At 39.5% G+C, this 26116-nt stretch overlaps 1 protein-coding gene across 1 annotated transcript in view; it reads right to left on the minus strand.

Moving 5' to 3' along the window:
* The window catches only part of CR1 (complement C3b/C4b receptor 1 (Knops blood group)), a gene marked incomplete at its 5' end in the record, with an annotated part of 60732 nt that overhangs the window by 6598 nt on the left and 28018 nt on the right, over positions 1-26116 (minus strand). Inside the window, 14 exons of the mRNA XM_081113294.1 lie at positions 1745-1936; positions 4659-4835; positions 5722-5949; positions 8101-8186; positions 9410-9512; positions 9599-9775; positions 11417-11815; positions 15318-15403; positions 18172-18271; positions 18870-19049; positions 21266-21493; positions 24427-24512; positions 25687-25789; positions 25876-26052. Of these exons, the coding sequence (XP_080969420.1) occupies positions 1745-1936; positions 4659-4835; positions 5722-5949; positions 8101-8186; positions 9410-9512; positions 9599-9775; positions 11417-11815; positions 15318-15403; positions 18172-18271; positions 18870-19049; positions 21266-21493; positions 24427-24512; positions 25687-25789; positions 25876-26052 (2322 nt within the window). The remainder of the gene's footprint in view (positions 1-1744; positions 1937-4658; positions 4836-5721; positions 5950-8100; positions 8187-9409; positions 9513-9598; positions 9776-11416; positions 11816-15317; positions 15404-18171; positions 18272-18869; positions 19050-21265; positions 21494-24426; positions 24513-25686; positions 25790-25875; positions 26053-26116) is intronic.

Consider the following 26116-nt stretch of genomic DNA (forward strand, 5'->3'; position numbering starts at 1 on the left):
CATATTCCCATACATGTAGGTTTTTACATATTTATAGCATCTCTTTACCTACCTAACCTTTGAACAGTGGAATTAAGCTCTCAATCAATATATGTTAATTTTTTACCACCACAACTACCACTACTGCTACTGGTATGATAATACTATTAACTCTTCATTATATTTGCCCCATATTTCTCATCTGTCTACTGCTTTCTTACTTTCCAAAATACCCACATAAGCTGTAAGTCAAATTTGTTGATCTTTTATTATTTTCTCTATCATATCAAAAAGTTCAAAGAATTTAAGTCTTCTTCCAGAGGTTTGATAAATAAATATCATTTACGTTAGCTTTTATATTGACTTTAAAAACTTTAACTCTCTAATACATCTGGTACTTTTTGTAAGATAAAAAGTCCTAAATTTGTTTCAATCTACCTATGTTATTTGATCATCTTTACCACCTCTGTTATATTTCATCTGTAAGATACTTTTACTTTTATTTATAATAACCTTTATTTTATTAATATCTATTCTGTTTCACTTATAAAAATGAGTCAGTTTTGTGTTACTTTAAAGTGATTTGTGTATTGTGGCTTTATATTTCTTTTAATGTCTGGTAGGGTAGTCCTCCATTATGAGAATTTTCCGTCTTTCATGGCCACATCTTCGAACACTCTAAAGCAGTGGTTCTCAACCTGTGGGTCGCGACCCCTTTGGGGTTCGAACGACCCTTTCACAGGGGTTGCCTAAGACCATCGGAAAACACATATATAATAACATATTGTTTTTGTGATTAATCACTATGCTTTAATTATGTTCAATTTGTAACAATGAAAATACATCCTGCATATCACATATTTACATTACGATTCATAACAGTAGCAAAATTACAGTTATGAAGTAGCAACGAAAATAATTTTATGGCTGGAGGTCACCACAACATGAGGAACTGTATTAAAGGTTGAGAACCACTGCTGTAAAGGCGTTCATTCATCCAGATAGCTTTTTGCCAAAGTGAAAACAATTTGATATTCAGGAGGTTACAAGTTTATAATTTGGAAAGAACATTTATAAATCAGATTAACTAGCAATTCAAGGGATTAACTATAAAAACATCTTGAACAATCTTGGTATTCACTCCTACAAATAAGAATAAGAATGGGTGAGGGAGGCCTGGCACTAACTTAGATTAAGAAAAGTTATTCATCGTTAATTTTGCTCATCAGCTCCTTGATGTGTACAAGTTCAGGCTTTAGAATTTTCTATCTAGTTGCCAATACAGCTCAATGACACCTGATTTCTAAATCTGCTGATGTAGTTTTACCCGTTTAGAATCCTGTGGCCTACAGCAGTGAGGGAGACAGGACAGCTGGTCTCAGCAGCTTGGAAGGTGTTTCCTGACTCATGCTGAAATTCTTGAAGGCCTGCTCTATCTCTGATGGCCTTGACTTTTAAGGCCCCGCGCTATAACTAAATCATTACTGTGGGATGCATGCAACAATAGAGTGATGCAGACCAAAAAGGTTCAGTGAGGTCCCCAAGGAAAGATGAATGGGTTGAGAACTGTGAAGAGAGCAAAGCTTGCTTGGCTGTCTTTACTAAGGGCGTTTGGAGAAGAATTAGGAGCTCCTCTTGCACTCCTTAGTGCTACCACGTTCGATGCTGTAACAATCACACCACATTCGATGACAGTACGGATGAATGAATGAACAGTGCACGACTGGGGAGGACCTGTATTCCCTGCACCTGCTCTTGCACTTACCAGATGTACTAGTACATGTGGCCAGAGGAGGGTCCCATGTGTTATCTGCCTGGCACTGGCTCCGGGGACTGCCTTCCAGAGTATATCCATCTTTACACTCCAAGGTTACGGTATCTCGAAATCGAAATTCTTGCCTCATGTCCAACTCCTTCCAGATTCCATTCGTAAACTTTGGGAGGCTGCATTTTACCTCTGAAATTAGAAAATTGGAAGGAAATTGATATTTTATTGAGAACTTTAGTTGTAACTACCATAATGGAAAGACCTGTGACCCCCAAACCTACTTCCCTTCAGCAAAGAGGGGTCATGTTTTCAATCAAGAAAAATTGATAGCCCCTCCCTAAATATCGTATGATTTAAGATAAACATTGTATGATTTAAGATTCTCAAACTTTATTTTCCTTGGAATATGGAATGTAGTGTAATCCACTTTTAATTGTGAATAACTCTGAAACTGGCAAGCTGTGGAAAGATGAGGAGTCAGGATAAGCATACTCCAGCCTAGGTCCACCGGGGTCGTACCACAGGACATAGGAAGATCACATGAACTCTCTGGGAATACAACCAATACTGCTTTTTGCCTCTCGATTAAATGCCTGTTTCTGGCTCATTTCTACATATAGAACAAAGACATTAGTAAATCATGATTCTGAATTTGAAATATCTGTTTTCAACTTAATTTATCTCACTTAGCTCAACCTTACTTTGCTGTCTTTCTCTGCCCAGCCACCACTTCTTCGATTTAAGCAAAGCCTGTTTTTAGTTGTAAAAGTCTAATTTCTCTTGTAAAACCCAATCAGGTAAAGTGCTAATTCTCTCAGTATGGTCTGTGGTCTTTCTACACCAGAATATTCTAGTGGGTTTGTTAAAAATAGACATCTGGACCCCCAACTCAAAATGTCAGAATCAAAGTTCTTGGGGATGTAGATTAAGAAACTGTCTTTTAAATAAGATTCCTGGCTAATTTTGCTAAGGCTGAAAATAGAGAATAAATTAGACATGTTTGAAGGGAACAGTTATTAAGACAAAAGCAATTTTATGTAAATGAAAAGAAAGCAGCCACTAGGAGAATGGGATACAATTCTCTTATTTTCCGGAAAACTATCCCAGAGTCCTAATCTGAATAGTTAATCCTGGAACGATTCCCTAAATCTTCATACTTCTTATGTAACTACTAGAGGCCCAGCACACGAAATCATGCACGAGTAGTTTGCTGCTGCTTCCTGCTGCTTGCCACCCTGCCCGCCACCGCTCATGGCTGGGAGGGAGAGGGACCAAAAGGTGGTCAATGCACCTCATGGCGACTGGTCAAGGGGTCATTCTGGTTGGTACGCTTATGGTCCCTGGCCTTTTATTATATAGGAAAGCAAAGAGGAGCCCTGGCTGGTGTGGCTCAGTTGGTTGGGCGTCATCCCATGCACTGACAGGGCACATGCCCGGGTTGCAGGCTCAATCCACAGTAGGAAGCATGCAGGACGCAGTTGACTGATTGATGTTTGGCTCTCACATGGATGATTCTGGCTCTTTCCCTCTTCTTTCCTCTCTGTCTGAAAATCGATTTTAAAAATAATTTTTTTTAAAAAAGGAGGGGTGAGCTTTTGGTTTCTGCGGAGCCACAGGGACTCTGTAAGTGCCATCCATTCTGGCAAATAACCAAAACAGAGTCACTTGCCATCATTGTGTTGCCCACTTCTTCTCTGTCTCTCAAATTGAGGGGCAGGAGGCCAAGCCAGATTTCTGAGACTTTTAGGTCAGAGAGGGCCATAAAGTCCTGTAACCACAGCAGCCATAAGAATAACCAATCCTTAACATTACATAGTATTTGCAAAAATGAAAGAATAGAAGAGAAACAAGCAAAGCAAAAAGCCCTTAACTTATAGTTTTGAAAAGTCAAAAAGCCACATTTAAAAAGGAGTCACTATAAAGTGCAGAGTTAGAAAGCAGCGGATGAGCTGGGGTCCAATCCTAGCACCATCACTCCTGTGCTGAGGATCATAGGCTAGTAACTGGATCTCTCTACACCTCAATTTCCTCCTCGGTAAGACAGCAAGAATAATCATCCCACCTCATCAGATTCTTCTGTGGACTAACACACATCACTTTTGTAAAGATCTCAGTAGCATGCCTAGTCATAGAATATGAATTTTAATTCCACATTTTGTAGCTTTTTAGAATATTGCTGAGTAAGGTTTTAAAGTCATATTTCATTTTTGCAAACATAGACAGAATAACAAAAATCATTCCTGGCACTTGGTGCAGGTAAGAGGCAATAAACTACCTTTGGACTTGGAAGTTATAGTGAGACTCCACACCTAGTCATTCCAGAACTAACTGCTCCGACCTCACTTCTACAGTCCTCACAACAAAGTGCTTCTAATCTCTTATTGACCTTCTAAGGCAGCGGTTCTCAACCTGTGGGTCGCGACCCCTTTGGCGGTCAAACAACCCTTTCACAGGGGTCACCTAAGACCATCCTGCATATCAGATATTTACATTACGATTCATAACAGTAGCAACATTACAGTTATGAAGTAGCAACGAAAATAATTTTATGGTTAGGTCACAACATGAGGAACTGTATTTAAAGGGCCAGAAGGTTGTGAACCATTATTCTAAGGGTATTTGTGAGGACCATCTGTGATCCTTTAAAGCTGAAATAGTTTATTAGTAAAAGGCCTGGAAAGCATTTTAAATTCATGGTTGATATCTATTCTATCACTGACAATTCCCTCTGTTCTTCCTACTTATTTGGTAGAGGTAAGGATATTTGTGCAGCCTCTCTTCCTACTGTTTGTTCTGCTTTTCATCTCCTCTATTGATACTCATTTCATCATTCTCTCAGAGAAGATCTCCATCAGCCTTATCAGCCTCATGCAGAAATTGTCCATAAAAGCCAAGCAAGAATAGAAGGTACCTTTGCAATAATGGTAAACTTGGCTCCAGGTTCCCTCATGTGTACAGAAAATGAAGCCTTTCCCCACCAACAGGTAGCCTGGGTCACAGGTGTAGTTGACGATCATCCCAGGAAGATATGGAGATACACGTCCTCCAGTGTGACGCCCATTGTGCACCTTGGGTGGAGGTGGGCATGCTAAGATCAAGAAAGGACTTTCAGTTAAACATAGAAGTATGAACATGCCAACACATCAAATAATATTTCTGACTCTTAGAGCCACCTAGGCAGATAGGACTCAAGGCACTAAATGTTTGAGGGTCAGTAGGAAGACTAATTAAACATAGACCTCTCAGCCTTTAAACAGGATCATGTAGTATGTCCTTCACCTGCAGAGTGTACCAGACAGAAATACCACTGGCATCTACAAATCACCCAGCCAATGCTACCTGTCCTCTCTGGAGGACGGAGCTTGTGTGGCCACTCACAGCCACAAAGGAGCTTCTGGTTGCCAGGTACTGTCAAAGCTAGAAATATATGGGAAAGGATTGAGCCAGAGGCCAAGAGCACAACCACCCACTTCACTTCCCCAGGGCATCCTGAGTTCCTTTTGCTAAAGATGAGAAGAAGGGTCAACAAAATACAGTCATGGGCTGAGCAGAACTCTTAGAAGTAACAAGAGGAGCACAAATGGCTACATGGGGACTTGCCTAATTACTTCTAGAGCATTACCAATTTTGAAGGAAATTACTCTTACGTAGCATAAAAGCAGCTAGTAATAGAGATGGCATAACCAAATATTTTCACTGGTTTTAAAATATTCTCTATAAACTTTGGGCCTCCCTGATTCTCTCCACTCTCTTCTGCCTCCTGCCTCACCCAGTGGGCAGGGTCATCAGAATACCACCAGCTGGGGCACAGTGCAGCACCTCTTGAACCATCTGTTATTCTCCTGGCAGGTACTTCTGTGTCTGATATTCATAACAAAGTGATATTCAGAGAAACACAAACTGTCACAATAGAAATATGGAGGTTCTTGCCAGACACACTGACCCGTATGGGAGGTGGGGAAATGTGTACTGACCGGCAGGACCAGAAAGTTCACAGCGAGGGGCAGGGCCGCTCCAGATCCCGTTCCCTTGACTGTCACTGGTGCAGCGGATGGTGCGCTCCCCAATGAGACTGAAGGTCGTCCCTCTGTCTGGGTGGGAGTCGCATGTGTAAGATATTTCTGTTCCATAGGGAATGTCTCTCAGAGAAGTTCCCGTGTGTTTTCCATTAAGGATAGCTGGAGGATTTGTACAAAGGATTTCTAGAAAAAGATAAGAGCGTAGAGTTTCAATCAAATGATTATGCAATATTGGTATCATGGGACTGTGTTATAAACACATTCTGTTTTGAAAAAAATTTTTTAATTGATTTCAGAGAGGAAGGGAGTGGGGGAGAGCGAGATGGAAACATCAATGATAAGAGAGAATCATTGATCGGCTGCCTCCTGTATGCCCCCTACTGGGGATTGAGCCCACAACAGGGGCATGTGCCCTGACCAGGAATCCAACTGTGACCTCCTGGTTCATAGGTTGACGCTCAACCACTGAGCCACTTCAGCCAGGTATAAACACATTTCTTTCTATGATAATATAACTAAGGTGTGTGCAATTTATATATGTAGAACATTTTTAGAGAAGAAACTGAGGGAGATGAGACAAAGCTTGCAGTTTATTGCAAACGTCCAAAAGACCCTCCGGGCAGCTAAGATTGTAATCAATTTGAAAGGTAATTAAGTTGTTTTTTTCTTCAGCAACCATTTGATGTCCTACTTTATGTCAGACGTAGTAAGAGTCCTGGGCTGACAATGCAATACAAGATAAACAAGGTTTTGGCTCTCAGATGTCTGAAGTTCCAGGGAAATCTCTGTGAAATTTGTGAAAGGTGGGCTACCATTTGCAGCTGCTGTAAATGTTTCTAGATGACTGAGACCGTTATCATCAGTGCCCACATCAAATACACCGGAGTGCCGTCAGAATGCATTGGTTCCCACACTCAGACGAAAAGGCCCTGGGTAACCTTTTCTTTCTTCGAAGATACCAGCTGTCAATTTTTTCTGACTGTTAGTGTATCTATTTTTAGCAATTCCCTCCCTAAAACTAATTTGATGCTTCTAAACTGATATAAATTGGGGAAGAGATACCCAAGCTTATCAGAATTGTATGTATACTAGTAAACAAGTGAAGGCTTTAGTACATCAAAGAATAATTGATTTGTTTGTGTTTATCCAAAGTTTAATCATAAATTTATTTTCAGTTTTATGTGTGTTGGGAAGGTTGAGTTTGATGAGTATCTGAGTTTTATACATATGGAATGTTCTCATAAAGTTCTACCATAATCACATAAGATAAGCAAATAGATTTCTCACAAGGTAGTTTATCAAAATCCAAATTAAAAATGAATATTTTTCAATCATCAAAAAATGGTATTTTTAAAAAATCTTTCTTTGCTTTAGTTAACAGAGTAGGCTAAATCAGTTATGTCTTGGTGAATAAAACACTTTTATCTATTTATCAGTTTCTGAATCTTCAGCATGTTTTATTTAAGCAAGTGGTTTGAAAATTCAGGGCACCTCATCTCATTTCCAATATTAACTCACCTCCCTGTACCATACAAATTTACCATATAACACTGTTTGTTGTTTTTTTTAAAAAAATTTATAACACATCAATTTTAACATATTTTATGCATTCAATTTTTATGTTTATTTATTTATTTTCTTGTTCATGGGCAGCCTCCCTAAGTAGAAAATGAACTCCATGCCCGGCCGGTGTGGCTCAGTGGTTCATCATGGACCCATGAAGCATGCGGTCAGGTTTCAATTCCACGTCAGGGTCAGGGTACAAGCTTGGGTTGCGGGTTTGATCCCCAGTAGGGGGCGCACAGGAGGCAGCCGGTCAATGATTCTCTTTCATCATTGATGCTCCTCTCTCTCTCTCTCCCTCTCCCTTCCTCTCTGAAATCAATAAAAAAGTGAACTCCACGAGAACAGGGATATGTCTTCCCTATTCATTACTCTCCCCACATGGAAAGTCTTGACATGTGGCCCTTCCTCAGGACTAAACAACAGGATGGATGAATAGTTTAGATCAGTGAGGGGATAAACAGACATATATATGTAAGAGAAACTAAAAAATAAATGAATAAATACATTTTGGCAGACCTTTGTGCCATCTGGTTTCTCCCTTCATATTCCCCACAAAATTCAGCATTGGCATTAACCTAGTGACTTATAGGTAGCAACATAAGCACAGTGTATAAGGTCTACATGACCTGTTGTGAAATTCTTCCAACAAAATGTATTTTTGTAAGGAATTTGGTGAAAGATCCAGATGACAGGTGAGACCATGAGACACAGCACACTGGAACTAGAAAGGAGAGCTACCCAGGTTGCATGATTGTTCCTTCTACTCACGTTCACACACAGGGACACTGCTGCTCCAACGGCTTTTCATTCCGACCAAGACACAATGGCTAACAGAGCTGCCTTTTAATCGGAACCTAAAGTTAAAAAAGGGGAGTAGCAAATAGGTAAGCAACTCCCATCTCTTTCTTCATCGCATCACTGATAGATACTCAAGTTGCTCCCTTCCATCTAAATACCATTTGGCTCTTAGGTTGGGGCCCAGTTGAGAGTCTGTTTATTAGGGACCTGAATTCAGCAGTTGGCAGGAACTCAGAAGCCAAATTATGCTAAAGAATCACTGTATCCTGTGATGGGCAAAGCCATCAGAGATGGTAACTCAGTGGTCCTATAGACATCACAGCCCAATGTCACCTCCAGAAGTCACTGAACACAGAGCTGGGCCCCTCTTGAGCCCTAGACCCAAACCCCATCTCACAGACAGCTCTGTGACATCCCACTTATTCTCATCAGTGAATCACGGGGAAAAACAGCTCTCCATCTGGGTGAGCAAAGCAGAGAACATTTGCAGAGACTCGACATTGTTCTTCATGCCACTACATTTGTAATGGCCAGAAAGAGGCTCACAGAAACACACTGAGCAAATGTTCAGGAACAAAAGGATGAGGCCAGGAGGCTTTGTCTCCCTGAAATGCCCAGATTATTGTTGAATCCTGTTGACTTTCTAAACTATGCTCAGCATGACCGAGTAGTAGACTTTGTACACATCAAAGATTCCTAGGAAATTGATAAAATTAACTGCTGTATTGCTCAATCTTGTTACCTCCAGAGTGAGTGTATATTACTTGGAGGCTACTGGTAGATGCATATAAACAGCTAATAATAGCAATCACACCAATAACATTGGCCATATGGTCCCAATGTCAATGACATTACCGAGGGGAAGACATATAATTGGATTAAGAGCACTTCACAAACTGTTACAAATTGTACTACTGATTGATTTGAAAGTTTCCTGAAAAAATCCTTGTCTGACTTACCACATTACAAATAATTTGTGTCTCATACATTAAACTTTTACTAGCAAAATTTTCATAAACTTCTACTGCCTGCCTCTAAACAGCTATTTATTCTTATGCTTCAAGTTACAAATGTGAATTCAAGGTCAGTTTTATTTATATTTTTACTCAACATTGAATGTCATGTTCCTTATCTCCTGGTAGTCTGGCTACTAAGTTCTACCACTTATTTCAAAACTGCTCAGGCATGAATATCCCTGGGTGCTTCGCTTCCATAGGTCTGTTTCCCTTTTTGGATTAACCCTTGAGCCCAAGAGGGTCACTATCCCGGTCACACTCACCCCTCATCACAAACGAAGGACACTTTGGCTCCAAGCTCAAAGTTAAGTGGAGAGAGCACACGGCCATTAGGAAGTCGGTCCCGGAAGGCAGCACATGATTTCACTGCAGAAAAATAAATGAGGAGTCAGACCGCCATGTGAGGTGCAAAGACACTCATCTGCAGAAAGGATGGGAGTGAGTGTAGGCACCTGTGCATGTGGGGGCGGCCGGGCTCCAGTCCCCCTGGGGCGTACAGCGCAGAGAGGCGGCCCCTCTGAGGTCATAGCCGGGCTCACAGCTGTAGCGCACCTCCTGCCCAGGGGTAAAGCTGTCCTTGTCGCTGGGGCTGTGCTGGCCATGCAGGATTTCCGGAGGCCGCTGACAAACTGGGGGAAGAACAGGCACAGCGTTCCTGTCAGTTATGGGGGAATTTGCTACACCCTGACTTGCCAGGGAGCTTAAAAATCCTGATTACAGAGTACAGGATTGAAAAGAATGGGTAGTTTCACACCCACCTTTTACTGAAGAGCAAAGTAAGGCCATAGTTCAGAGCCGTGATTAAAACCAAAGGCTCTCTAACCTCTTTTCTGTGATTTTTTTTTCTACTAAAATGTTCCCAAGACAATAAGCAGAATGGGTTTTTCTGCTTCCCAGGGCTGGCCATGCAATCCAGCTGAGTGCTGGAGGCTTGTTCCACTCTTTACTTCATAGGAGGCAGCCTTTCTGGCAACAACAAAAGATGCCTTTGCCCAAGTCTCAACTAACAGACCCATCAGTCAGACATCCCCCTTCATACTTCCTTCCATCTCCTCTTTCAGAACCGTTAGCCTCCTCTGGATCCCTATGTGCCAGCCCGGATTCTTCCCACTCCATGCTAAGCCAGGCATTTTAGCAAGGAAGGCAAAAGAAGTCATCGAAAGCAAAATCCCCGTAAACACACACCCACAAAAACTATACACTGTTTAAAGAGAGAACATACTAGTACAGGGATGGGCAAAAGTAGTTTTAGAGTTGTGAGTACAAGAAATACAAGTATCCATATATGTATTATATATATATTATAATATATATTATATATATTACATATATATAATATATATATATAATATATATATAATATATATATAATGATTTCAGAGAGGAAAGGAGAGGGAGAGAGAGAGTTAGAAACATCAATGATGAGAGAGAATCATCTATCAGCTGCCTCCTGCACGCCCCCCTACTGGGGATAGAATGCTCTTGACTGGATTCAAACCCGGGACCCTTCCGTCTGTAGACCGAAGCTCTATCCACTGAGCTAAGCCAACTAGGGCTTATTCTTGTAATATTATTTATTAATTACTGTTGTATTCATTTGTATTACAACTGTAAACCTACATTTGCCCACCTCTGTCTTGCTTACTTGGAGCATATTTTGACTCAAATTTTTGGCAATCTCCATCCACAGCCCAATTGGTGAATTTCAATCTGAACCATATAGAATTGAATACAAATTACATAGACAGTATATTTGAATTTGAGCAAGTCATTTCCCCTATCTGAGCCTCTGAGTTTTCAGCCAGAACATGAGGGAGTTGAAACAGAATGATTGAAGTCTAAGGTCTTTTTAATCTGATGCTATAATTTTGGTCCCCATTTGCCTTCTGGCCTCTCCCCCCAGTAATAGATCTATGCCATTGTTCTCATCCATTATTGTTCACCATACATTTCACTAGGCTTTGCAATCAGAAAGGCTCCTGAATTCCAGGCCTTGTAGTTTCCTAGCGCTGTGACCTGGACAGTTATTAAACAACACATAAAATGTGTGTATAGATGAGACAGAAAATTATTACTATTTGACTGTTATTATCACAGATAACAGATAGTAGAGATCGTATTGTTTTAAGTGTTTATACCATTTTCATAGCCCTTGTATACGCACACACACTTGCATACACACCCTTTCCTTAATTTCAGCAACTTCTATCATTTACATGTCTCTCTCCTGCCCCCCCTCCCCTCAAAAAGGTTTAGTGGATGAAACTTACCCCTGGAGCAGCTTGGCAGCTCAGGCACCCATGTATTGTTGGCCTGGCATTGCACAGTGTTGGACCCTTTCATAACAAAACCAGGCTGACATCTGAATTTCACCATGTCATTTAAAGAGAATAAACTCCTATTTCCTGATGCTCTAATCCCATTTTCAACTTCTGGAATTGTGCATTTATTAGCAGAAATACACTGAGGAGGAGGGCTGCTCCAAACACCAAGTTGACCATCTTTGCTGATACAATATAGAAATTGTTCTCCCATGAGGTCAAACAGCTTTTCTCCATTCGGCCCAGTGTGACATCGATAAGTTACGAGTGTTGCATATTGGAAAACATTTCTACTGCTGCTGTAGAAGTCTCCGTTGAATATGGCTGGGGGTGGCTCACAAGATATCCCTGGGATAAGAAAGAGTATGGTAAACAACAGCTCAATTTTTAATTTTTAAGATAATTGTATAGTGTTATTCTGGGTTCTGAGCAAAACTGAGGGGAAGGTACACAGATTTCTCATTTACTCTCAGCCCCTACACATGCATAGCTCCCCCTTTATCAGTAGCCCCCACCTGAGTGGTATGTTTGTTACAATTGATGAACCTGTATAGATACATCATAATCACCCAAAGCCCATAGTTTACTTTCAGATCACTTCTGATGTTCTATATTCTGTGGGTTTGGACAAGTATATAATGGTATGTACTGGCCACTGTGGTATCATGCAGAAAACTTTTACTGTCCTAAAAATCCTCTGTATTCTGCCTACTAATCCCACCCACCATTCCAACCTCTGGTGACCACAGTTTTTACTGTCTCTGTAGTTTTGCCTGTTCTATAATATTTTTTACAATGACTTTACTAAGAATTTAAATAACAAAAATAATCAAATTTCCCAGAGTGTACCTAAATATTACTAGATAGCACTAAAAAACTACTATTTTCTTCTAATATTTGCTAATGATCAGACATGTTTACATAATTAAAATTTAGGTGTGTGATATTGATTCTATTTATAATAATTTTTATTGTAAAAATATCCATGTATTATTATGGTTTACATATTTGTGATTTTAACTGGATAATCTATATGATTTTTTATCATAGATTGTTATTAACTTAATGCTGGGCTATTGTTTTCTATTGGCTATTTAATAACATCTTTGCAGGTTAAACACACCACTTCTGGAACTACTCATCAAGAAGAGATTAAAATGGAGCATTTGAGACTTTGCTCCCCAGCATATGTCATCAAAGGAACTCTTATAAAGAATAAATTTTTTAAAAAAAAAGAGGAGAGAGAGAGAGAGTGATGTCAGCATCTTGGTAGTGTGAGTTATTGCTTTTTTTCTCTCCTGTTTATTTACAACTCACCGGTCATACATAACCAAACAAAAGTGCCTCTGCACGTTGTACCAGAATACTCAGGAGATTCCACCCACCTGTCATTCAGAAGGTAAGTGGGTAGGACCTTGGAGTAGGCAGTGGATCTATCTGGTTCAGTGAACCTACCACAAACTGACTAGTAATAATTGCAAAACAATGAACCTGGAAAGTGCAAAACATGGTGGAGGAAGAATGTGTGGAGGTCCAGCCAGCCTCAAGGGACAATAAGACACTCCACTGAAGAAGGGTGTAGATGAATTGGGAGGCAGAAAAGAGGAGTAGCTCAAGGACTCTTAGGACAACAGCACAACATATTGGGCTTTCACTGGTGTTGACAGTAGTGACCTCCCTCATAGAGGAGTGGTAAGGCAATAGTTGTATTTATCGAGAGGGTATCTGGATAAAGCAGCCAGTGACTGACTGCCCAGCTGTGCAGGTCTCATGGATTTCTGAGGGTAACTTCTGTCTCTGGGTGTAGGGCAAGGAAAGGAAAAGAGGCAGGCAAGAATGACAAAGGACATTGAAGGAACAGGCTCCCTGCTGTCACTTTGGAATTTCAGCAGAGGTCTGCCCTCCCACCTCTGGGATCCACCTATTGGGCTGTGGGTAGTCACAAAGCCTCAAGTGTTAGCCACATTTTCCCACTCTGCCACCAGCTTTTTATACACCAGGTTTTTTTCTTTCTTTTTGTTTTTTTTCCCTTTTTTCCCATGCTCCCCAGTGCAGCCCAACAGCCAGGTCAGGTAAAGAGAAATTAAAAACATGAGTTATAGTTCCTCCATTTGGAAAACAAAAGAATGATTTCTAATCATAGAATTGTACACCTGAAACCTATATAATTTTATTTACCAATGTCACCCCAATAAATTCAATTAAGAAGATAAAATTATTTTAGAAAAGAAAAAATTATATAAAATGTAAGGCATGAGAAATGAAATAATCATTGATTCAGGGGTAATAAAATAATAAAAGAGTATTATGTCCTATTAGAAGGTAATACTTTAAAAAATATTAGTATATGTGACTACACACACATCTATATATATATATATATATATATATACATATATATATACACATATATATGTATATGTATATATATATATGACCAATATTGACTCAGTTAACTGTTTATTAACCTAAAAATACCATAGAAGTGGAAAAATTTTTCATCAGAGATAACCCCCTACAAAACCTGTTAGGCCTAGAAAAATTTTTATAGTAAACGGATAATATCTTGCTAATTTATACTTTTTCAGAGAATTTCAAATTATGGGCAGGTTAAAGGAGGCACCTTGTATAACTTCTCATTCATTTCTTTGGATCTTTAAAAGCTAAAGTTAGTTTATGTGTATGTGTGTGTGTGTGTGTGTGTGTGTGTGAATACTTGTGAATACAATGAATACATTCATTGCAGGAATTTTATAATATATGGACAAACAAAAATAAGAAAATAATAACGGTCCAAAAATAAATATCCTTAATTTAATGCATATCATTTCAGATATGTATGTATGCACATGCTGAATTTATATTTTATAGATTATCATACTTGTTAGCTGGATAACATTTAGGCATGCCAGTAAATAGATATAGTGTTTATTTCTGCTTGGATGAGGCATCTGAGTCTCTAATTTCATCTTACATCTTTCTTAAAATTTTATAATCATTTTTAATAAGCCTTGTTTCTTCTATTAGCTATTTTCAAACCATGCTGAACATTTAGATTCTTAACATTTCCCACGATTATAAATATAATTGCATTGAATGTCTTTAGACCAAAATCATGGGAAAATTCCATGGTTATGTTCTAGAAAATGGATTTGCTAGGTCAAAGGGTATTGCATTACGGCTTTTGTATTTATTCCTCACTAGCCTTCCAGAAGTCTGTGCCCACTTTTACTGACATCAATTCTGCAGGTGATACTGATTCCTTAACAGCCTTAACACTCTGTCCATTTGTATTCAGTCTTCCATGTTCATCAAAGTTTTGGAGGTTCACTTTACAACGTCCCATTGAATACAGAGTCAGCTAATCAGGAACAAATACAACTAGGGCTTGAGCATGGAGGAATTCGAAGGAGGAAGAAGGGGCCAGAGCCTTGTTAAGAAGTGTAATTTTTTTCTTTAGTTGTTCAAAGTAAGAACAATAAGGAAGAGAGTCATGTATCTCTTTCCTGGGATTTTTGTGTGCTATTACAAGGTGGCAGAGACAGGTTTAATTTTCTCTAATGTCTTTTGAATTTACTCAAAGGAGAGTGATCTTTTCTCGGGAAAGAGTTTACTATAAAAGTAGGAGAATAGGACAGTTTGACCTGAGGTCAAGCCCACAGTTTCAGATAAATGACCTCTTAAAATTAAAAACAAAAGGCCAAACTGGAGAGCCATGTAACAATTGACTCCAATTCTCAAGTATCTCAGAGACTAGTCTGTGCATGAAGGATTAAATTTTTTCTTTGTAACTACAGGGTCGAATCGGGGTCAATTGGAGGGAATTATGGGGAAAGATATTTCCACTCACTTTCACAGACAGGCGCCTCCTGATCCCAAGTGACGCTATTGCCTGAGAGGTTACAAGCAGCAGATGGGGAGCCAATGAGTCGATACCTAGAAACAAGATGAAAAATGATCATATCCTACACATTTCCCACTTACATCACCACAAGAAAATAATGCCAAGAGGATTTCACAAGTTATAGGACAAACTGACACATGGGAGACCACAAAGAAGAAACCCCATTTCCACCTGCAAACCAGTTGTTTATTGCTAAGAACAAATATAAATTCGCACCTCTTTAATCCATCATTCCTAGTCCCTCAGAATTCAGCGCAATAACTGTGTTATTCATAATGGAGCATTTTTGAAGTTATCTTTAGGGAAACTGAGGTGTTTTTTTTTTTAATCCATGTGTACTGTCAAGGCAATTAGGAACTCCTCAAAGGCAGAAAATGTCTTAATGGAAATATGTGCAGTCCCTGGCCCTAGTCAAAAGACACTTAAGCTCAGGGTGCTCAAAAAATATTTGTTGATTGAAGGAATGAATGATGGCTTTACCCTGAAGATTCAGTGAAGAGCCAGAAGAAGCAGTTAATTATTTTCATACTTTAATGGTGGAAAGCAGAGGTATTCGTCCACTGTGCCATAAAACCATTCAAAAAAGGTCACAAACTTTGGAATATTGCATCTTCTTTTTATTTATTATGTCCCTATACTGTTACTGCAAGAAATGTCACAAAGGATACTTGCTAAGATAGTCAAGTGTTCCAAAATACAGCAGGACTAACCTGGATTAAGTGAAAGGTAAGGTGTCTAATGCAATGTCATGTAATAGTGGGATCGTTTGTGGATAGCTAAGAACTTTGCCTCTTGATTACATAAGATACCTGATCAGGGCAGTTAACCATTTGTAGCAGAAACTATAGGTATTTCCAGTATCCACTTTTTTCTTCCTTATTAGTAACAGAATCCTGTGTTTTTACCTGGCCTATGCCCACTTCTAATTATCATTTTAAAGATTAAGTTAATTCATGTAAATTACTTGGTAGACTGCTTGGGACAACTGCACTCAATAATCATTCATTATTGCTTTTTTATAGGTAATCTGAAATGGCTATTTAAATTTTCTCTTTGATCAAGATCCAAAACTTTGAATTTTAATTAATTTTTGCTTATGAGTTCCTAGTGTTATTGTACTATACTCACATAGAAGATATCAAAGCACATCTAGTATGGGAATTATTCTTTTTTTCAAGAAATATATCTAATTAGTATATGTTGTGAATACTTGGTCATGTAAGACTACACTTCTGCAACTTGGCTGAATACAGATATTTTATAGCACAATATTTTCCCTCAAAACACTAATTTCCACTATTTAGAGTGTGGAAAAAAAAATTTGATGGCAATATACATTTTTTTCTGTTTATTTTAGCTCTGGAGAGTTGCATATTTTTTTTTGATATCTGAATGTCATAAATTTTCTCCATTGAGGGTAAGGGCCTCTTATCATCTATTCTGTGTTTGTTCAGTAAGCCTTAGGATTCCAACAATCTAATCTCTTTCTTTCAGACCTGGGAAAGTATCTTCCATTCTGTGCTAATTGATACTTCACCAATTTTTGTTTTTTAAATTTTTTTCTCATGTTTCAATGTGTGTGAAAATGTGTGTGTGAGTGTGTGTGTGTGTGTGTGTGTGTAATTTCCAGTGATCTCTTTAATTTATTCTGGAGAATTTAATTCCGTTTTCTCATGATCTATTTGGTTTCTTTTTCTTAGAATTCAATCTTTGATTATTGTTGCTTTTTTAGACTACTGTGTGTTTACTCATATATAAACTTTACTAATACCAGATTATTAAATCCTCATACTGTTTCAGAGGTTCTATGTTACAAACAGATATGAGAGATTTCTAGTATCCTGTTTTAGAGTTCATTCCCTTATTTATTAGAGTACACTGATTTGTAGAGGAATATTTTCTCTGATTTCTGGAAGAAATGTCTCTTTTATTTTCAATTGCTCTGTCTTCCTTCCCTTGTATTCATGGTGTTTTGTTTTGCTCATGAATGAAAGAGCTCTAGGCTTGTTCACAATGGGAGGTGAGAAAGAACTGGTGAAGAGATTGTATGGAAATGTGTTAAAATCTCCAGGGTGAGCAGGGGTGAATGTGGATTTATCCTAGTTTAAAATTGCTGGATCATAGGTACAATACATAGATTCTACTTGGGTAGGACAGGTTGGGACCGATCACCAAGGGCAGTTTATGCAGAAAGATATGATATATTTAGATACCTTTTTTCCTCTAAATTTATTGTGGCAACTAAAAATTAATATACTTTCTTTAATTGCTCTAAGTTGAGGCAATGGCTTCTAGCTCAGTTACTTGCCCAAAGAAAATTCAAGAGCAAAAATTCCATTAGTGTCCCTACACTGTGTGCATTTGAATGCTTATGTTTCCCAGAACTGATATTATATATGATTTGCCTTCCCAACCCCCTTTGTAGGGTCCTCCAACTCAGCTACAGTACTCACCGACCTCAGTTAAAGATGTCTGCACGGTCCAACTAGAATTTATCCTTCTATGGATTTGGCAGGCTGGTCCTTTTTATCTAGTGGCTATCTTACCAGGTTTCACGTGGGCTACCTTCGGCAAGAGCATGGTGCCCTCCCTGGTTCATCATGCAGATAGAGATTCAACTCTTTTTTAAGATTCCTTTGGTCATGTGCCCATGTTCAAGCTACCATCTCTGTTTAGAACTCCCATTGCTTACTTTTTAAAGTACAGGGGGCAGTAGTCTAGCTTGCCTCTCTGAGACTGGGACAGAGATTGACACTGCTGTTCTGGAACTCAAATTCCAAAGAGAGTGCTCCCAACTCACCCTTCATTACACGAATAATTCACTGTTGATCCAAAGTAAGTATCTGTGTTTATTTGTACCATGCCATTGAAAGGTTTTGGTGGAGATCCACATGATTTTCCTAGGAGAAAGCACCAGAATTTGGGACTAGGTGTAGAGTTAAATTTACATTTGATTTAAGATTCAGACTGGAGTGTAGCACGCTTAACCTATATATTTGTGATTTCCCCACAGAATTGCCACTTTGAGGATACTTACCATACGACCTTAGAATCAAGTAGCTACAGGGCACCTCTGTTAAAGGACTACCTTGCATCTCTCAATAAAAAATCATTCATGGCTAAAGAATGGTTTTCTCATCCCACCAACCTAAATCAAAGGCTTCATAATTTGAGACTTTCCTCCATCTTAGTTAGCTAAGCACAGTTCACTAGGACCCACATAATTTTCTTGGGTGTTCCTTTTTCATTCATTCATACCATTCAAGGTACCCTCCAGTGAATGGAAAGCTTCCCTACAATTCCGTTAGTGTGAGTCTTTCCCAGGAAATGAGTATCTGGTCAAGCTGCAGAACGCCAGATAATAAAAAGGGATGACTTACAAGTCTACCCTCCATGTAAATATCTTAGATATCTCACCTTCAAAAGCAAAACAAGTTAAATCAGATCCCATAGATGCTTTCACATACAGAACATAGTTCCCAGGATAGGGTTACTCACGTCTACAGCCATCTTCCACATTTGACCAAACCAAATTTTCTAAGCAGGTGATAGAGAACATCTTCTCAAAATACCCAGGGGAGCATTTGTAGCTCAAAGATGTCCCCACTGGAAACTCAGACTCATCAGTTAGGGTTGTAGGCTTGGCAAACAGAAATGGGTCTGGAGCTTTACAGTAACCTGGAGATTAAAGTCACAGGAATATCAAGTGAGCAATGAGACTTCCACTCCACCCTTCTTCCTCTCCCATTAAGTTGATGTATGAGCACATAAACAGACTTATCATAATGGCAAGTATTTTCTTCTTCTGGAAGTTACCTTAGAATGGTGCTTTCCCACAACATCTACTCATCAAAAATTTTTGCCACTTAAAGACTATTTACCTTTCTGAACTTTCTCCTCTTATTTCACCAAAGCAAGACATTTAGTTAATAGTTTCACATGTCAGACCACCTATCAGAATGCCTAGAGTTAACCTAGTTAATTCATATCCTCATTTCTTGGTGTTAATGTACCCTTGTATAGCAAGACATATTTTACCATCTCTTTCCATTTATTCCTCCCTGCCTATTTCCCAGGATGCTCATCATAAGCTGCCCCTCTGGCACTAAAGAGAAGTCACCACTATTAGTGGGTTGAATGATGTTTCCCCCAAAGATACATCCATCCAGAATCTCAGAATGGGAACTCATTTGAAATAGGGGTATTTTCAGGTATAATTAAGGTAATGATAGTGAAATAAGATTATTCTATGTGAACAGGATGGTCCTAAATTCAATGACTGGTGGTGTACTGAGAAAAGAAAAGACAGGAAGATTGGAGACACAAAGACAGAGCAGAATAGGCCATGTGAAGACAGAGGCAGGGATTAGAGTGATGAGCCCACAAACCAGAAGCCACGAGAAGCTGGAAGAAGCAAAGAGGGATTCTCCTCTAGAGCCATAGGAAGGATTGCGGCCCTGCCAACTCCTGGATTTCAGACTTCGAGCCCCATTATCTATGAAAGAATAACTTTTTATTATTTTAAGCCACCTAGTTTGTGGTAATTTGTTATGGCAGCCCTAGGAAACAAAAGACTATTCTTCTCATTCTGATGCTAAACCAGACACTTAAGGACCAGGACAAATAGATTAAGCCATTCAGCAGCATCCTGGCAGAAGCTATGTCTTCTTTATGAGAGGGTATATTGTGTGCTGCACGTTTGAAATAGAGTCTGAACTCAATCGTCTCTTCTTTGGAGGAGACTGCTTCTGTTTGCCAGTTCAATGGGCCTGGCCGGGGTCTAGGCATCTGCATTTAGAGAAATACCATTCGATTCAGATATAGAACACCCAATTGGAGGGTGAGAGAGATCAAAGAAAGGCTAAATGCTTTTCATCACGTGGCCTTTTCTCATTGGATTGCTCTTCTCTCAGGCTTCCCTGCAGGGGAAGTGGTATTCCAAGGCTGGCCCTGCACAGAGTCTACTCCAGGTTTCATTCTTAGAAAGGCCTCAAGTCAGGCCTCAAGTCCCAGGCCATCTTCTCTAGTCCTTAGAAATAGTCCCTTCCTTTTTGTACTATTTTCCTTGAGCTGATCATTCCTTGCTTCTTTTCACTCCCAGAAGGAATGGAAGAGTTCAAGGAAAGATTAAGATGGGCCCCTAGGCGAGCTGACAAATGGGTGAACTTTGAGTTGAGGTCTTTAGATACAAAGGTATAGTGAGTTTATTTTGTTACTTAACCTATTCAGCATAAGACTAGCTAAAGCCTTAGCTAAATAATATCTATATTTCCAGTTTTATCCTTTGCATGCCCATGACCTGTAGAGGGTGCTTTATCAGTTATCTTAATATTGGTTAGTGTGCATAGGCCAGTGGTCGGCAAACTCATTAGTCAACAGAGCCAAATATAAACAGTGCAACAATTGAAATTTCTTTTGAGAGCCAAATTTTTTAAACTTAAACTATAAAGGTAGGTACATTGTTATTAACTTAATTAGGGTACTCCTAAGGCTTAGGAAGAGCCACATTCAAGTGGCCAAAGAGCCGCATGTGGCTCGCGACCCGCAGTTTGCCGACCACTGGCATAGGCAATTGTTTTCCTGTCCTCTCCAATGAACATATCTTTCTTCCTGACTTACACAGGTGCTTACTGTCTTCTCTCCACTCTTTCCCTTTCTCCTCTCTCCCTACTCACCTCACCACTTAACCAGCAAGATGAGTTATTAGCATCTTCCCTATTCAGTCATAGCTTGGCACTGCTGGAACCATCTGTTTCAGCGATGGCATGTAATTTGACACTTCCACTTATGACAGTTAAACACATAAGCAAACACTGTAATCTTATGATAGAAATATAAAAGTTCTGGTACAGATATTCTGAACCCACTTAGGGTGTACGCAGGTGGGTACTGACCAGCAGGACCAGAAAGTTCACAGCGAGGGGCAGGGCCGCTCCAGATCCCGTGCCCTTGACTGTCACTGGTGCAGCGGATGGTGCGCTCCCCAATGAGACTGAAGGTCAGCCCTCTGTCTGGGTGGGAGTCACATGTGTAAGATATTTCTGTTCCATAGGGAATGTCTCTGAGAGAAGTTCCTGTGTGTTTTCCATTAAGAATAGCAGGGGGATCCGGACAAAAGATTTCTAGAAAGAAGACAAGAGCCATAAGTTATATTATAATGTTTACATTTTAATCTGATTTGATTCTACCGTTACGATGCTATGACTGCATTGCCAATTAAAGAACAATCAAGCTCTTAGGGAGCATATGGACTGTAAAATGAATATATTATCAGGAGGACTAATTATCAAATCTTCTGCCGAGATGCAGCTAAATGACAAGACACTTAAACCAATGTTTATTACAGAAGTCCAAATGGGGTTTAGCATCCTGAACTCTTCAGAGAGTTAAGACTTCTGGATAATTGAGAGCTTATTCATTTAAAGTAAAAGAAAAAAAATCTTAACCACCTTAACAAGAAAATCACCAATTTAATAAAAAAAAATCATCCATTAATTTAACAACAAGTTTTTGAGCACTTACTATATATCAAGTACCATTTTAAGCACAAAATAGACATCAAGGATTTTCATCCTAGAGAAATCTTTCAAAATATATTATATATTTACTACTTCTCTGTGACTTAATCTTTTCTGATGACTTGAGGCTGTTATTCTAAAAAACAAAATGAATGGGAGAGTAATGTCACAATGAAATGCAACATCCTCCATACTCCTGTGCATGCTCCAAATGGCTCAGAAATGATAGGACTTTTGAGATACTTACTAGTTTTTACAGATTTTATTTCTTTTGAGTATAACTATCTGGAGAAGCTCCTTTCCCCTTCTGATTTGATCAGTATTTGGGAAGAGGATACTGCAACTTGATAGGATCATGGATAAACTAATCCCATCTGGCCAGTGTGGCTCAGGGGTTGAGCATTGACCTATGAACCAGGAGGTCACAGTTCGATTTCTGGTAAGAGTTCATGCCAGGATTATGGGCTCCATCCCCAGCAGGGGGTGTGCAGGAGGCAGCCTATCAATGATTGTCTTTCATCATGATGTTTCTTTCTCTCTCTCCCGCCCTCTCTCTAAAATCAATAAAAACATATATATATATATTTTTTTTTAAAAAAAACTAATCTCAGAGTGGAATAGCTTAATCAACATTTACACTTTAGTAAGCAATTTTAAGTATATCTTTGGGTTGATGAGAATATTTTTTTCTTTATTTTTTTTCATGCTTCTTAACTATACTTTCAGAAAGTTAAGATTTTCTAGTAGGTGACTTCCACATATGAAAGAGCTAATTATCAAGATTCATGATATAAATCAGTACAAGAAGTCCAATTTTAAAGCAGAGTACTCACATGAAAAATTCTATTGTAAACATGTATTTTTCAATAGTTATGATCAGAAGACGAAGCAATATTCTGTTTGATTTAGTAAAGAAATAAATGGACAGACTGAATATATTGGTAGTGTTTCTGTATTTAACACACTATATTTCTGTCATCTTAAAAACAATCAAAAAATAGCTTTCTTAATTCCACTTCCCTCTGCAGTTTCATTTCTCTACTCCTTTACATTAGAGCTCCTTTAAGATGTTGCCTGTGACCTTTCGTTCCTCCCCTTCCTTCTTCCTTGAACGCATTCCAATCAAGCACATGCTCCCACAACTCTACTAAAACTGCGTTTGTTAAGGTCACCCATTACCTCCAAGTCACTCAACCTGTGCGTAATTTTCTGTCCTCATCTTTTTTGACCTCTCTGTAGAATTTGAAAGAGTTGCTTGGGCTCATCTTCTTAAAGTAATTTCTCCACTGGGCTTCCAAAGATACCCTCATCCTCCTGGTTTTTTGCTTAATGCACCGGCTGCTTCTTCATCTCTTCTACTGACTCCTCATAGCTCTGAGTTCTCACGTTGGATTTACGAGGCATGGCCCATGCACCTGCTCTATGGACACATTCCCTCACTAGGTGACCTCATTTAGTCTCTATTTTAATCTCTATGTGTAAACCACCAGCAACTTCTGTCATTTCTACCTTCCGAATGCATCCAGAATTTGAGCACTTCTTATCACCTCTCCCACTGCTATTCTGGGCTAACATTTCTGATTAGATTTTTACAGTAGCTTCCTAGCTTGTACTCTCAGATGTTCTTGGCTTATACCTGACTTTTTGGCCCCTCAGCAGTTCACTCTACACCAGCTCCATAAGCTTCCAAGAAAATGTTAGAAAAGGCTTTTTAAAGGAAATTTCTAGAAAACATCTGCCTTGGGCCTTTCTTTGCATTTCCTGTTCCATCTGAATGGAAGGTTCTTCCTCTATGTAATTCACAGTGGCATCAACTAATTGCTTCCAGTGCTTAATTGTTACTTCCTCATTAAGGATTTCCTTAATTACCTTATTTAAAATAGAAACTTTATTCTTTTTTTCCCTGGCATTCCTTATTCCCATTCTCATAACTATTCTATTCGTTACCCTTTTGTCCCCTTTAATGACACTTAGTATTATTTGAACTTATTTATCCATGTGTTTCCTTGTCTACTTGTCATTTTTTAAAATCTTTCTTCCCATCCAAGAATATAAACAGCATGGGGGTAGGGATCTAGTCTATCTTGTTTATAGGGATACTCCTGGTGTCTAGAAGACTGGCACATAGGAAGGGCTAAAAAGTAATATATGGATGAATAGGTGATTTAGAAAAGGATAGAAAAGCTGAAATGTGACTATCACTTTTGCCAGGAAAAAAGAGAAAATTTGATAAAACTCCAGGGCACAAATTTCTCTCCATCTACAAAGCATTTCTCCCCATTTATATATAACACATAGTATGCTACTAAATATTTTGGATAGTACCCAAAACACATGATGCTCAGGTTTATTTTCCCCAAAAAGCATTCTTTTTAACTAACCCACAAAGAAATATTTCTATTAAAAATGAAGGTAAACAGAAAAGCAGACACTTGATAATCTCATGGGGCAAAAACTCAGTAAGAAAATGAAAAGAAAAAGTGAAAAGAAGAAAAAGGAGAAATATTCAGACCTGAGCACATATTCCTTCTACTCACGTTCACACACAGGAGCACTGTTATTCCAAAGGCTCTTCGTTCCAACCCTGACACAGTGACTAGAAGAACTTCCCTGTAAATGAAACCTAAGGGACAAAAGCAGTAGTGACTGGGTGAGCGTACCCCTTCTCTCTTCCCTTCATGGTTAGATCTCAGCTTCTTCCTTTCTGCTAAAAGACAATTTAATTCCTCAGTTAAATCCCTGGTGAAAAAGCTCAGCTCATTTGGTTTCTTGGGAGAAAGGCTCAGAAAGCAAAACATTTTGAAAAATGGTAGCTTCCACTTATTGAGTAAAAGTGTTGTACAAAGAAGGAATAAAAAACATAGGCAGGCCCTAGCCAGTTTGGCTCAGTGGATAGAGCGACAGCCTGTGGACTGAAGGGTCCCAGGTTCTATTCTGGCCAAGGGCACATGCCTGGATTGTGGGCTCAATCCCCAGTAGGAGGTGTGCAGGAGGCAGCCAATCAGTGATTCTCTCTCATCACTGATGTTTCTATCTCTCTATCCCTCTCCCTTCCTCTCTGAAGTCAATAAAAATACATATTTAAAAAAACGTAGGCAGGCATTTTCTTGACCTGGTCCCAGGCCTCCAGGAGGTCATTGTTCCCTGACTGCGCTCTGAGAGCACCCTTTTTGTCATCAGGAGGAACTGTTTCCTCTAATACAAAATGTAGCATTTTCTTTTCTTAATGGACCAGAAGGAAAACAGCTCCTGAGGTTGGCAAGTCATAGAACATGAGGGAAGATATCTGAGACTGTACTTTTTGCCAATATACTTGGAATATTCCTAAATGAGGCTTATGGCCTATCTGGATTATTGAAGAGCGGAGCCAAAATAACTAGGAAAAAAAAAAGAAGACGACGAAGAGGACAGGATTCCTTGCAGCGGTTCTCAACCTATGGGTCGCGACCCTTTCAAGGGGGTCGCCTAAGACCATCGGAAAACACATATATAATTACATATTGTTTTTGTGATTAATCACTACGCTTTAATTATGTTCAATTTGTAACAATGACATTGGGGGTCACCACAACATGAGGAACTGTACTAAAGGGTCGCGGCATTAGGAAGGCTGAGAACCACTGTGAGCATAATTATCCTAAAACATCTGGTTTATTTTCAGAACATTGGTCTCCTGAACTGCCTCCAGATCTTCACTGAATGACTGTTACTCAATGCCTGTCAAGGAACCCTTGGACGTGTTAACCCCAATAATGAATGTCCCTGTTGAAGAGGGTCACTATCCCGGTCACACTCACCCCTCATCACAAACGAAGGACACTTTGGCTCCAAGCTCGAAGTTAAGTGGAGAGAGCACACGGCCATTAGGAAGTCGGTCCCGGAAGGCAGCACATGATTTCACTGCAGAAAAATAAATGAGGAGTCAGACCGCCATGTGAGGTGCAAAGACACTCATCTGCAGAAAGGATGGGAGTGAGTGTAGGCACCTGCGCATGTGGGGGCGGCCGGGCTCCAGTCCCCCTGGGGCGTACAGCGCAGGGAGGCGGCCCCTCTGAGGTCATAGCCGGGCTCACAGCTGTAGCGCACCTCCTGCCCAGGGGAAAAGCTGTCCCTGTCGCTGGGGCTGTGCTGGCCATGCAGGATTTCCGGAGGCCGCTGACAAACTGGGGGAAGAACAGGCACAGCGTTCCTGTCAGTTATGGGGAATATTCTTTGCTAAATCTTAAC

This window comes from Myotis nattereri (assembly GCF_964212035.1).
Source record: "Myotis nattereri genome assembly, chromosome: 18".
NCBI classification, from domain to species: Eukaryota; Metazoa; Chordata; class Mammalia; order Chiroptera; family Vespertilionidae; genus Myotis; species Myotis nattereri.